Genomic DNA, 12379 nt, shown 5'->3' with positions numbered 1-12379 from the left:
GAGGAGGGCGGAGGGGGTGGGGTGGAGAGGGAAGACGGTGGAGGAGGGGGAGGAGAGGAAGGGGGGGGAGGGGGGAAGAGGGGGGTAAAGAGGATGAGGCGTAGGATGAGAGAGGGGGGAGGAGGAGGGAATGTACGGCGGTACGGCAGAGGGGGAGGAGAAGGAAGCAAGATGCGGGGAATACACATATATACATATGTATACACGCACAATGCCCACTGCTGGGACCTGCCCTCTCTGTCCGCAGGGTTTTCCGGCGTGTTGACCGTGCCGTCTGTGTTTGTCTTGATGGGCAATTTCCACTCGCGGGCCGGAGGCGGCGGCTGCAACGGACGTCATGGGCTGGGCGGTGGCGGTGGCGGCAGTGACGCGATGTCGGGTGGCAGTGACGTGGACTACGGCACCATGCGGGAGTTGTTCGGGCAGCTGGCGAGCCTCATTGACCAGTACCCTCGGCTCAAGGTATAAGGCCTGGGTGGGGTTCGTAACGCTGGGGGTAGGGGCGGGGTAGGGGTAGGGTCAAGGGGATGAGGGGGGCGGGACGGGGCGTCCACGTGGTGTGTATTCCACGTAGGTGCGTGTCGAGGACAGGGACGTGTTGGACAGGTGATGATGAACGGTGAAATGGGAAAGGGGGGGGGAGAAAGGGCAGATGGTCGGTCGTTTTCAGCTGCTGTGTCAGTCAGTCTCGTTTATTCTAGTGTGTTTGTTTGACGCATGTCACTTCTCTCCCCCGCTCTCCCCACCACCACCACCACCTTTCGTTCGGCGCCGGGGCCCCCTCCAAGCCCACCCACCCCACCCCGGTTGAAGCCTGGGCGCTGTCTGCTACGGCACCTTCGAAAAAAGGAGGCCTTGTCGCGCATAGATAGTCCCTTGGGTAGTCCATGTATTTTGTGTTTATTTTCTTGTGTAGTCCCCCGGCCTGGTGACTAACACCGTAGGATCTGTGAATGCCGCCCAACAGATCAACTTCATTCGTATCACATAAAAACCCATCATCACCATCACCATCATCATCACCATCATCATCACCATCATCACCATCATCACCATCATCACCATCATCATCACCACCATCATCACCACCATCATCACCACCACCATCATCACCACCATCATCACCACCATCATCACCATCACCACCATCACCATCATCACCACCATCATCATCATCACCACCATCATCACCACCATCATCACCACCATCATCACCACCATCATCACCACCACCATCATCACCACCATCATCACCACCATCATCACCATCACCACCATCACCATCATCACCACCATCATCATCATCACCACCATCATCACCACCATCATCACCACCATCATCACCACCATCATCACCATCACCACCATCACCACCATCACCATCATCACCACCATCATCATCATCGTCTCATTGCCAAATTACTTACTCCACGTGTGATTGAGAGAAGACATCACACACTCACGCCCACACGCCCACAAAAACACAATCCTTACCCGCCCATTCCCCCCTCCCCTTCCCACACGTACACATACATACGTACATACACGCCACCTCGGTGCAAGGCGGAGAGCCGTTTTGTGTTCGTGCCGGGTCCTGATGACCCCGGACCAGGTGCCGTACTGCCTCAGCCGCCGCTGCCTCGCTGCCTCACGGGTGAGCTCCGTCGCGTGCTGCCCAACGCCGTGTTCGCATCCAACCCTGTACGACTGCGGTACGGCACGCAGCGGATTGTGCTGTTCCGTCACGACTTGCAGCGGCGGTTGAGGAGGAGGTCGCTGCTGCAGTTGACAGGTGCGGGTATGTATGTATGTATGGGGGGAGAGAGTGGTTTCGGAGCAACCCCCCCTCACCAACAGTCTCCCCCGGTTTCCCCTTCCTGAAACCAATCCAATGCATCTCCCCACCACCGCCAGCGTTGTTGCAAACCCCGTCGGAGAAGAACTGTTGCAAAAGTTCAACTTCAGAGATGGAATCGCACTCAAACTGAACCCACCCATGCCGTTGGATGCCTAGACGCAAGCAACTCCTTAAGGGGCCTGCGGAAGGGGTGAAACATTCAACAGCCTGACCTGGAAACATGCTCTTGGCTCAGTCAGGCACCCTCACATTCCAAAGAAGGCGGGCATGTCGGGGAAGTTTTTGCGGCAGATAGGAAAGTCGTTGTCGGTAACAGAGGACTTAGGGTTTAGAGTTTTAGGGTTTTACACACACCCTGCCGGCATTACGTTTCTTCGCGGGAGCGACAGCACTCCTTCGCACACATCTCTCTCGCACTCACATGCGGTGGTGGTGGTAGCGGCAAACGCTTTCTTAGCCCGCGAAAATTGGATCTACACACACAAAGTAAAAATTCTTTTCACGGGACGTTACTTTTACGTACGACAGTAGTACGACACGTCTTTGACGACAACAATACCCCTGTTCGACACAACGGCCGGGAGGCATCAATGCGCTGAGGACGGCTCCTTACCGTACCCGGTGACGTACAGGGCCAAAATGTCAAAACAGTGATGAAGGTTACACAGAAGGGCAGTTACGTCGTGGCGACTATTGAGCTTCCCTCAGTAGTCCTTTGCAACTTTCGACGTCAAGGCAGCGGTTCCCGCGAGGGGTTTATAATTATAATCCTCCCACCACCACCATCCCCAGGCGTCCCCTACCCAATATTCCCGATGCAGCATTTGTCTTCTCCTGGACTATATCCGTCTATATTCTCTGGTATCTGCTTCACTCGCCAGTGGTTCGTCGTACCCCCAGGTGCCCCTGACGGCGCCGCCGCGGCGGCGGCGGCGGTGGATCCCGCCTCCCAGACTGGTGCCGCCGCCTCCCAAGCCGCCGCTGGTCTCTCCCCCTCCGCGCTGTGGGGCCACTTGGCGCTGACTTTGTTGCAGCAGGGGCACCTAGTACCGCTGCCGCTGCTGGCGCAGCCAGTGTACTGGCAGTACGACAGTGCGTTGTCGTTGTACCCGCTGCCGGACGCCGTTGTCCTGGCGGACGCGACGGCGGGGCAGGAGGAGTTCGTACACGAGGGCTGCCGTGTTCTAAACCCGGTAAGGTTTGATTAAAGGCGTGTCCGGGAAGCCTAGTATAATGGTGTGTGCGTATGTATGTATGTATGAGAGGGAAAGGGACTCCCTTGTCAGCCAGTCCCCAACCTTCACCTCCGTTCCTTACTTCCTACATATTTCCGCCCTTCCGCCTCCCTCTCCTCTTTGTCTCCCTTTCTCCCCCTCATCCTGCAATCAATCCCCTCCACCTCTTTTCTCCTCCTACACCTCCCCCCCTCCTTTCAGGGCTGCATCCCAGGCGGCTCCTTCGCCGCCTACTTGCCCTGTGTTCAACAGGTGGAGATGAGCGAGCTGCCGCGACCCGGCCAAGGAGGTGCCGGAGACGACGAAGACCACCACGGCCGTGTGGGCTTCCAGGAGGGAGAGGGAGGGGGAGGGGCAGGTGCCGCCGGTGCCGCCGGTGTGGACGGGGAGGGGGACGACATGGACGGTGCGCCGCGGCGCCGCAAGGCTGCGAGATCCCCCCTGCGGCAGCAGCAACAGCAGCAGCGGGCAGGGGCCAAGGTGCAGAAGCCGCGGGCGGCAAGGCAGGGCCAGGGCAGCGGCCGTGGCGGAGCTCGCGCGCGGGCAGCGGCAGCGGTGGCGCCGAAGGGGCCGCGGAGTGGTGGCGGCACAGGGGCCGCCGGGGCGGATGCTGGCGGTGACGTTGCCGATGCTGGCGGTGGCGGCGTTGAGGCGGGGGGCGATGTTCAGGATGAAGAGATGCGGGACGTAGGGGGGCCGTGCGGGCGAGGAGGAAGAGGAGGTAGTACGGGTCGGGGTGCAGGCCGGGGCTGCGGGCGAGGACGAGGACGCGGCAGTAGTGCTGCTACCGCCGCCGCCGCAGCAGCAGCAGCAACTGGAGCTGCCAGAGCGCAGGGCACGCTGGCGAGCGTGTGGGCTAAGCAGCCACAGCAGCTGCGGCTGCGTGCAGAAGCTGCGGAGGCGGAGGAGGAGGGGTTGGAGGATGAGGATCTGGAGGCGGGGGAAGATGGAGCGTGCGGTGCGTGCGGGGATGTGGAGGTGGGGGAGGCTGCTGTGCTTCGACGGCAGCCGCGGGAGCGGAAGAGGCGGGCGATGGTGGTTGATGAGGAAGAAGAGGAGGCGGGTGGGGAGGTGGAGGTGGGAATGGAGGTGGAAAGGGAGGACGGGGTCGCCGGTGGCGGGAAGACGTGGATGGATGGCGACGAGGAGGACTGGCAGGAAGCAGGGGAGGAGGAGGAGGAGGAGGGGGGAGAATGACGTAGAGACGATATCGGGGTGAGTGTGCTGGCTGCTCAGGTTTCGGGGTGGTGTTGCTAGTGCGCGGTCCCGGTGTGTGAGAGAGTGTGGTGGGGTGGGAGTGGGGTGGGAGCGGGGTGGGGGAGGAGGGGGAGGAGGAGGAGGAGGGGGAGCAGAGGCCCGGACGGCTGATCAGATGCAGTGTTTGCAGGGCATGGTTGCGGTGGTTGGTTGGTTGGTTGGTTATTCAGTTGTTTGGTGGCAACTGTGAGACCTCTCGGGAATTTTTTTATTAGACCTGCGCCAAATGCTGCAGATCTCTACGTCTGGATTTTTAAATCTGGATCTTGGAGTTTACCTGGACTTAGTGGAGCTCCTGTGTGGGACGGCTGCATCATTAAGTACGGCAACGCGTACGACAAAACTTTGTTGCTCGTCCTAGACTGTTAACGCTTCCATGGCGCAGACCCTGGTGGGGCTCCTGCGATTGCGTACGTCCTCTGTGTACCGCTACCGAGCGAGGAAACCAGGTGTCACCGCCGTCACAATCGCCCCATACTTGCTCTGGGCTAAGCCAGGAAGGATAGATGTTCCATCTTAAAGGGGTGGACGGGGTGGAGTGCCGGAATGGTGGAGTAGCTGGGCGCCCGAAAGGCCCTCGCGAAATGCTGGAAACGCTATAGCGTGGTAGCGATATCGCGATGGTGTCTGCCATCCTGTACGACAGCTACTACAGCCGCATGGCATCTGCATAAATTGAGATGTACATGTACGGCATGTACGATGTGCACAACATGTAGCTTCTTGTACGGTTGAACACACACACGTTAATACCGGTGTCAATGTCAATGTCAATGTTGAAAGCAACTATCTACACGCGGAAGGCCAGCTGTTGCAGGTCCAGCCTTACAAAGCCCAAATTCACAATCGCTGCCAACGTTTTCAATGATATCTTTCTCCGTTAGAAGGCGGTGCCCAGGTTCTTGCCGAACATCTTGTCAAGCTGTCGCCAGGCGACACGGTGCAGCGCGAGGTACATGCACAGACCGCCGCCGTCATCACCGCCACTGCCACCACCGCCGTCGCTTTCGCTGCTGCTGCTGCCCCTGCCTCTAGCAGGGTCGGTGGTGGCTGCGGTGGCAGCGGTGGGAGCCGGCGGGGGTGTGGGCCACACGACCGCCACATTGGCGCCGGGTGAGGCTACAGGCGTGAAGGAGAGAGGCAGTTCCGGTCCGAACTGCAGCATACAGTACCAACCGGTGCATATGGGGGTTGCATTACAGCTTAGGGCTGAAGATGTGAAGATGTAGCTATGTAGCTGCTAAGGCATACGGAAACGTAAGAAGGCAGTAGCAGGGACACGGCCGGGGGGGGTATAGCTAACCCCGTGGCGATACGGTCGAAGGTGCAAAGCTTGTTGCTCGACCAAATACACAAGCCCGCAACCACACACGTGTCTGTATGCGCATGCGCGTGCCACATACACCATGTGGCACATCCACTTACATGACCACTCCTGCACCCACGGACGCGCACACCCACCCATCCATGCACACACGGACGCGCACACACCCCCACACCCCCACATACATATGTATACACACATATATATGTATACATACTTGCACGCAACCATCCGCCAACAACCCACCTACCCACGCATACATGTACCCGCACCAGGCGCCCACCTGCCACATGCCGTATTGCAGAGGCCAATCACTGAGCAGGAAGGGGCCCTGCGGCGCCAACAAGCACTTGGAGGGCCGGGGGTCCACCAACAGGTCGCTCACAAGCCGCCGTGCATCACGTGCCGCCAGGACCTTGACGCGGTGCCAGTCCCTGCCGTACTGTAACGGCAGGTCCCTGCAAACGGGTGTGTATGTTTGTATGTATGTATGTATGTACACCAGGGTTCGACACCCCGTACGGGGCCCGTAAGTTTTTGGCCTTTCTTCGGTATCCCCGTCAGGGCCCGTAGGACTTTTCGGTGGCTCCCGTAAGGATTTTGGGGCGCGAAGCGCCCCGTACGGGGCCGCCCCCGGACCGGCCGAAGGCCGGTTACGGTGGCTCCCGTAAGGATTTTAAGGATTTATAAGAGGCCGTACGGGGCCCTGTAAGGGAGAGGACGGACCATATTAAGGCTTTCGCTGAGTGTGCCGTGTCCCCGAGTGTAATGGTTCACGAGAAAATAACGATTTACAGGGCAAAAAAAAGCAAAACGTCACTTTCCACAGCGTTTCAGCCAAGGACAGTGCCCCCCTAAAGGTTTTGCGGGGGTTACGGGGGCCCCCGTAAGGTTTTCGGCCGGTACAGGAGCCTGGTACGGGGGCCCCTCCGTAAGGAAAATTTGGGGGTACGGGGGAGCCCGCAAGTTTCAGGAAGGTCAGTGTCGAACCCTGATGTACACCCAGCAAAACTGCAAGCCGAAGAATGGAAAAATGGCCTAACGGATGGCTACCCACACACCCCTGGAGCGGTCGCTGACGTCTACGCCCTGAATCTCTTATCTGTGTCCGGTACTGCTTACCTAATTCCGAACTCGTCTGGCCCCATCTCCTCCCCGGGCAGCCGCTCCAACAGACTCCAGCCGCATCGCACTGGTTCCAGCTCCCATGCACTGCTCGTACATTGACACTAACCCTACTGAATCCCCCTTCCCCCTCCCCTCCCCTTTCCCTTCCCCGCCCCACTTCCCAGATCCCTACGCCACCAGGCCACACCGACCCACCTAACCCGAAACAGACATACATACATGCATACCTGTGTATAGCATGTCGCACCCGGGCCGCAAGCTCCCCAAGGACCATCTGTGAAGCACGCACACCGTCCACACGTGCCGTCCACGCGGCATTGCCCAACAGGCCCGCGGGCAGCGGGGGTTGAACCCGGGGTCGCATGTTGACCGCTACCAGGAAAAACATGGGGCGGCGGCGCCGCAGGGGAATCGCGTGTAGCAGCTGCAGCGGTGCACCAAGAAGCAAAGCGTTCAAATCGCATGTTACTGTCAGCCCCTAGCCTCTCCAGGACTTGGAATAATTACGAGGCGGCATCCCTATTCCTAATTAACCTAAAATCCATATCATTTCCGAGGTGAATATTGTACAATCGTACATATAAGTCTCTCCCGTAGTTCTTTGCGGTTACAGCCGTACTCGGCAGTACATGATTACGGCCATGGCTGTATTATATACCTCGTACACGTCTGCCCGTTCACGGCCAGTGACCTGTACTGTAATCCTTCCCCGAAAGATTAGTGTAATCCTCTTACTCGAGATTACTACCGTCGTACGGCACCTCATCCGCACACCTCCAAAGGATTGCAAGCGACTCTCAAGACCCCAAGGGAGAATCCCGCCGGTGTCCAAAAACACCTTGATTATAGGTCCAATCGCTATTCCTGTCTCGGTCGTCTGGTGGTCTCCTCCATAATAACTATTACAAAAATCCCACCAGGCGCAGATTACGTGGTTACCGGTGCTTAAAAAAAGCACCAGTATTCCTAATTTACGAAGGTCTTCAGTACCACAACATCCATATCCAAATCCATACCGTGACAATCCAGCGAGAGTTTAGAAGCCTCGCCCACTGCAGCTGTTGGAGCCCAGCACTCCCCAGCACCAACCCCTCTCCCCGGCACCCACCACTGTGCCTTTACCTGAGCCAAACGGGCTGCCAGGCAGTCCCGCGTGGAGACCCACTCCACCACTGGCGGCTGCGGCTGCGGCGGTGGTGCTGCCGCTTTGACCGTAGGATTCTCTACGGGGCGGGAGCCCTGGCCACTGCCGCTGGCGCCGCCGCCATTCCCGCCGGGGCAGCAGCTGCGGAACACCGCCGTCAGTGGCCGCCACCGTGGCGCCGCTTCCTCATCCCGCCTCTCCGCTACCGTCGCCGCCACCTTCTCCTCCCCGGCATCCAAAGCCACCTCCGTCGCCTCCGACGCGTCCGCCCCTGCCGCTGCCGGCGCCGCCGCCGGCGCCGCCTCTGTCCTCCCGCCCGTCGCCTCCTTGAGCTGCTGTGCGGCGATGCGTTTGAGTTCCACCAGCCGTTGCGTAGAAATCGTGAATGTCCGTATCTGCCACAAGATCAACAAGACATACACTGAATCTCTCTTCCCGGTGCGCAATTTCTTATGTGCTCCACCAACCAAAGCCGCACACCACCACGCCACTGATTTGCGGGCTCCTTTCGAATTTCAACAACACCAGCAAATATTGAAAACATGTCCTCACCACCTCCGACGCCGGAGGCCTCAACTAATCGACGCCTCCTGTTCCTCCTGACACTCACTGGCCCCCTACCTCCCTGCCTCACGCTTCCATACTGCCTCTGTTTCATAGTCCCACTTCACTGGCCCCCTCCCACAGACACCTGCCGAGCTACTGCACATCGACGACTCACCTCGACGCCGCCGCCCTTGATCCGCAACTTGTACGGCAGGGCCCAGAACAGGGAACGCCACAACAGCCGGGGAAACACCACGAACGACTCGCGGGGTGGGGTACCCGGCGGCGGTGGGGACGGGTCTGCAAATGACTCAACCAAGGCGGGCGCGTACGCGGCGCTAAGGCGCTCCGCCACCGATGGCAGAGCCGCCACCGTGCCGCCTTCTTCAGGGCCAGGACGATCACTGTTGGTGGTTGCCGCGCGGTAAGGACCACCGCCGCCACTCTGGCCGCCACCGAGCAGGGAGTTGTATGCGCCTGAGAGGTGCGCCATGAAGGTTTGTAGGGCCTCGAAATCCGCCAGCGGGTGAAAGGTGGTCAGCGCCAGCAGGCTCCCGCCACCATTGCTACCGCCACCACCACCGCCGCTGCCGTCGCGGCCACCAAGGTCGGCGCCGCCACCGCCGGCGGAGCCTGAGCCGCCGCCGGTGCCCGAGCTGGAAAGTTGCAGCAGGTATACGTGAAGCAGTGGCAGCTGTACGAGGGCCGCACGTGCAGGGGCATGTACGGCAGACAGATGGTAGTCCGTACATATCTGTGTGTGAGAAGGAATCATCCGCTTCTCCTCCTCACACAAATAAGAGCAACCATTCTTCCTTGCCACACGGGAGGCGGAGAACAACAGGTCTCAACAGCAGCATTAGCGACAACAACAACAACAACAACAACAACAACAACAGGGGAAGTGGGGGCAGGTAGCCTGTTTAGGGTTCCCGGAGATGGTGTGCCGTCTCTATAGTTCGGTTCGCAGTCTTCTGCGCCGCTGTGTTGCCTCCCAGCCAGGGGCTGGGAGAGCGCCCCGGCTGGGGTGAGTGAGGGAGTGGGGTGCACGCGGAGGAACAGACGGACGTAGTGCCACGCGCCCGCCCCTGCGCTGTGTTTCGCCCCCCGGTCAGGGGCCCCGGTGCTCGTCCTTTCTCGGGACGAGCCGCCCACAGTGTAACACCCCATCAACAACAACAATAACTGCACTAGCAGCAGCAGTAGCAGCAACAATAGCAGCAGCAGCAGTAGTAGCAACAGTAGCAGCAGCAGCAGCAGCAGTAGTAGCAACAGTAGCAGCAGCAGCAGCAGCAGTAGCAGCAGCAACAGCAACATGGCGATCGGTCATGTCCTTCAAAGGAGAACCGACCGCGATGGTTCGGCGAGCCAGGCCGTCACCCCTCTCGTCGCCTCATCCATATGGCATTAATACTCCTCACCTTTTGCTTCGCAATGACCCACGGGTCATGTGGCAGGGCATGTTTGGATAGCGGGTTGACTGCGTTAGCATCCGAAACCACGTCAGGACGGGGCACAAGTACGGCAGCCAGTTGCTCCAGTGTGGTTTCGGATCTGCCCACCGACAGCCGGGCTCCGGCATTGTTGCAGGCAACGTCAAAGGCGGGGCGGTCCTGGACGATAACTCGGGCGCAGAGTGCGGTGGGGTGAGTATGTATGGGTTTTGGTGCCGCAAACGGCAATACCACGACGCCATGACAAGAGTATGGCAGAGAACATGGCACCCCTTTGGTTGTCCCTTTTTGGGATCCCAAAGGATTATTACCATTCAGGGACAAGGGCGTTTTGGGGTTTCCCTTCTTGACAACAAAGGGGAGCCCATTTTGTTCTCCTAACGGGGACGGCAAACCCCCAAAGGCTCGTCAAGTTTGGATGGAATTGGTTTCTTACGTTTTATGTTACCTGTTGTGTCAGAATTCTGCGTTAGCGTTTTTCCACTAGTTTCTACCTTCCGCTTAAATAGCTTTTTGTTTAGCACATGAAGTACCTTATGCCAGATTGATTTATATAAAATTGTTGGTCATACAGAGATAGCTTGTTCCAACGAGTCGGTTACGCTAACTCTTATCATATTAATTATATGCACTAAACTACACGGAACCCGTTGGCCTAGAGTCGGTTGGACAAACTACGTTGTAATTTAATATAATTATATCTCCTAATATAATTACAAAATTTAATTATCATTTTTAACCTACTAAAAATTAATATTTACTAAAACTATGCTTATTATACTTGAACCTTCATTGTCATTTATTTGAGTCTAGTTTTGCTAAATACTAACTATTCTTAGGTACTAATATAATTTGTATAATATTATATAAGACGTTTACATTTGTACAATATTTTACAAGGCGCTTATATAATAAAGCTCAATTTGTTTTGTTTCTCGGTATTAATTCTCATTTAATTAATTACCCTACTCCCATGCATCTTAAACACTCGTGGAAATGGGGCTCTTTAGCAGGTTTGATGTTAGCAAGTCAGCTTGTAACTGGTATTCTTTTAGCTATGCATTATGTTGGCCACGTTGATTATGCTTTCGCAAGTGTACAGCACATTATGACTGGCGTACCACTTCACGTTATGTATACGCAAATGATGCTAAGCTTATTCGTATGATAATTTCTGTACATAATTTGCATGGTTTTTACTATGGAAGTGGCACACAGCCGCGAGAATTAGTTATATTAGTTTTACGACTGCATTTACCCAGCAAGCGCAATAGACTACAGTTGGAGGTTATCGGCCATGAAAGGTTTTACAGACGAGCTGTTAGAATACAACAGTCAGAGCATTAAAATGTCCAGCTCTGTGCCATTCCTTTACGAAGTTGTGCCTCAGTCCAGGATGGGGCGCGACACATCCGGCAAGATGGGGCCTGGTTTTGTGTGGTTTTGTATGGTAAGCTGCACCAGTTAGAAGGGGTGACGCCACAGCCGCCGCGGTACTCGCTCAAGAACGGCAATGTCGTACACACGGCTCTTGTTGTACGACATCAACATAAAAAACTGGGCGCGAACGCTTAACAAGGAAGACGGTGCGGGTCGGTCGTTAGCTCCGTGTGTATCACTCACCCGGCGTGTTATGAGCCTGCCTGCGAACCATGGGAGCACCTCCAGGGTCCCTTGGAGAGCCTGTTTGAGCAGGGCCGCGTTGATAGATTGCCTGAACAGGAGCTCTCCTCCGAAGGCACCGATGTTGCTGGTAGTGTGGTCGACGAAGGAGAGGCACGGCACTTCAGGCGCTATGGGCTTTGATGTGGCTCGCCCGGGTGCTTGTACGAGCTCATCTAATAGGATTTCAGGCTCTGGAAGCCTAAAACAAGTTGATCGTTTCTTCATGGCTCGCTGCAAAAGTGTCAGTTGGGTTTGTGGCTATGTCGGGTGTAATCTAGGAGTCAGTCTTTCCGGGTCCTGAGCTTTTGTCGTCCTATGCATCCGTCCAGGTTGTATGTTGTATCTAGATTCCGTCCAAGTTGTAGGTATTACGTTGTAGCTGTAGGGCGCGTAAAACATTTCCTCCCTTGGGATTTTCGTGGACGCAATTGGGTCCATAGTTGGGGATGACAAGGACGGTCAAGGTCAACTGTCGCGCCATCAGGACCATGGAAGTGCACTAACATTCTTTCAAAATTGGTGGTAATTTTAAGACACCTATATAGTTTCTTTATCTCAAATAATTTGGCTTTCCAGGCCGCGCTTAGTTACAACACAACTAACCGCTACGAGACCAGCTCGAGACTGAAAACGAATAAGGTCCAAAGCCATGAATTTATTAAACAACGGAAACCGTCGCAAACTTTACACCAAACCTCACAGAACTAATGATCGCATCAGGCAAGCTGACGGCCCATGTATTGCTAGGTCGTACAGCACAGATGTAAA

At 56.5% G+C, this 12379-nt stretch overlaps 3 protein-coding genes across 3 annotated transcripts in view; 2 read left to right on the top strand and 1 right to left on the bottom strand.

Moving 5' to 3' along the window:
- The window catches only part of VOLCADRAFT_94959 (uncharacterized protein), a gene marked incomplete at both ends in the record, with an annotated part of 3212 nt that extends 2744 nt beyond the window's left edge, over positions 1-468 (top strand). The window contains one exon of the mRNA XM_002954133.1: positions 248-468. Within this exon, the coding sequence (XP_002954179.1) occupies positions 248-468 (221 nt within the window). The remainder of the gene's footprint in view (positions 1-247) is intronic.
- Positions 469-1597: 1129 nt separating this feature from the next.
- On the top strand, positions 1598-4870 carry VOLCADRAFT_94958 (uncharacterized protein; the record flags this gene model as incomplete). Its single annotated transcript, XM_002954132.1, has 5 exons — positions 1598-1654; positions 1726-1792; positions 2759-3051; positions 3295-4071; positions 4736-4870. 5 exons carry the CDS (start codon positions 1598-1600, stop codon positions 4868-4870), a joined length of 1329 nt encoding a protein of 442 aa, XP_002954178.1.
- Positions 4871-5230: 360 nt separating this feature from the next.
- On the bottom strand, positions 5231-12262 carry VOLCADRAFT_94957 (uncharacterized protein; the record flags this gene model as incomplete). The annotated part of the gene is made up of 8 exons (XM_002954044.1): positions 5231-5272; positions 5958-6132; positions 7030-7226; positions 7925-8281; positions 8668-9000; positions 9914-10105; positions 11570-11842; positions 12215-12262. 8 exons carry the CDS (start codon positions 12260-12262, stop codon positions 5231-5233), a joined length of 1617 nt encoding a protein of 538 aa, XP_002954090.1.
- Positions 12263-12379: the final 117 nt, after the last annotated feature.

The sequence above is a fragment of the Volvox carteri genome, assembly GCF_000143455.1.
Source record: "Volvox carteri f. nagariensis unplaced genomic scaffold VOLCAscaffold_40, whole genome shotgun sequence".
NCBI classification, from domain to species: domain Eukaryota; kingdom Viridiplantae; phylum Chlorophyta; class Chlorophyceae; order Chlamydomonadales; family Volvocaceae; genus Volvox; species Volvox carteri.
The sequence above is the reverse complement of the archived record's forward strand: the minus strand, read 5'-3'. Positions and strand labels throughout refer to the sequence as shown.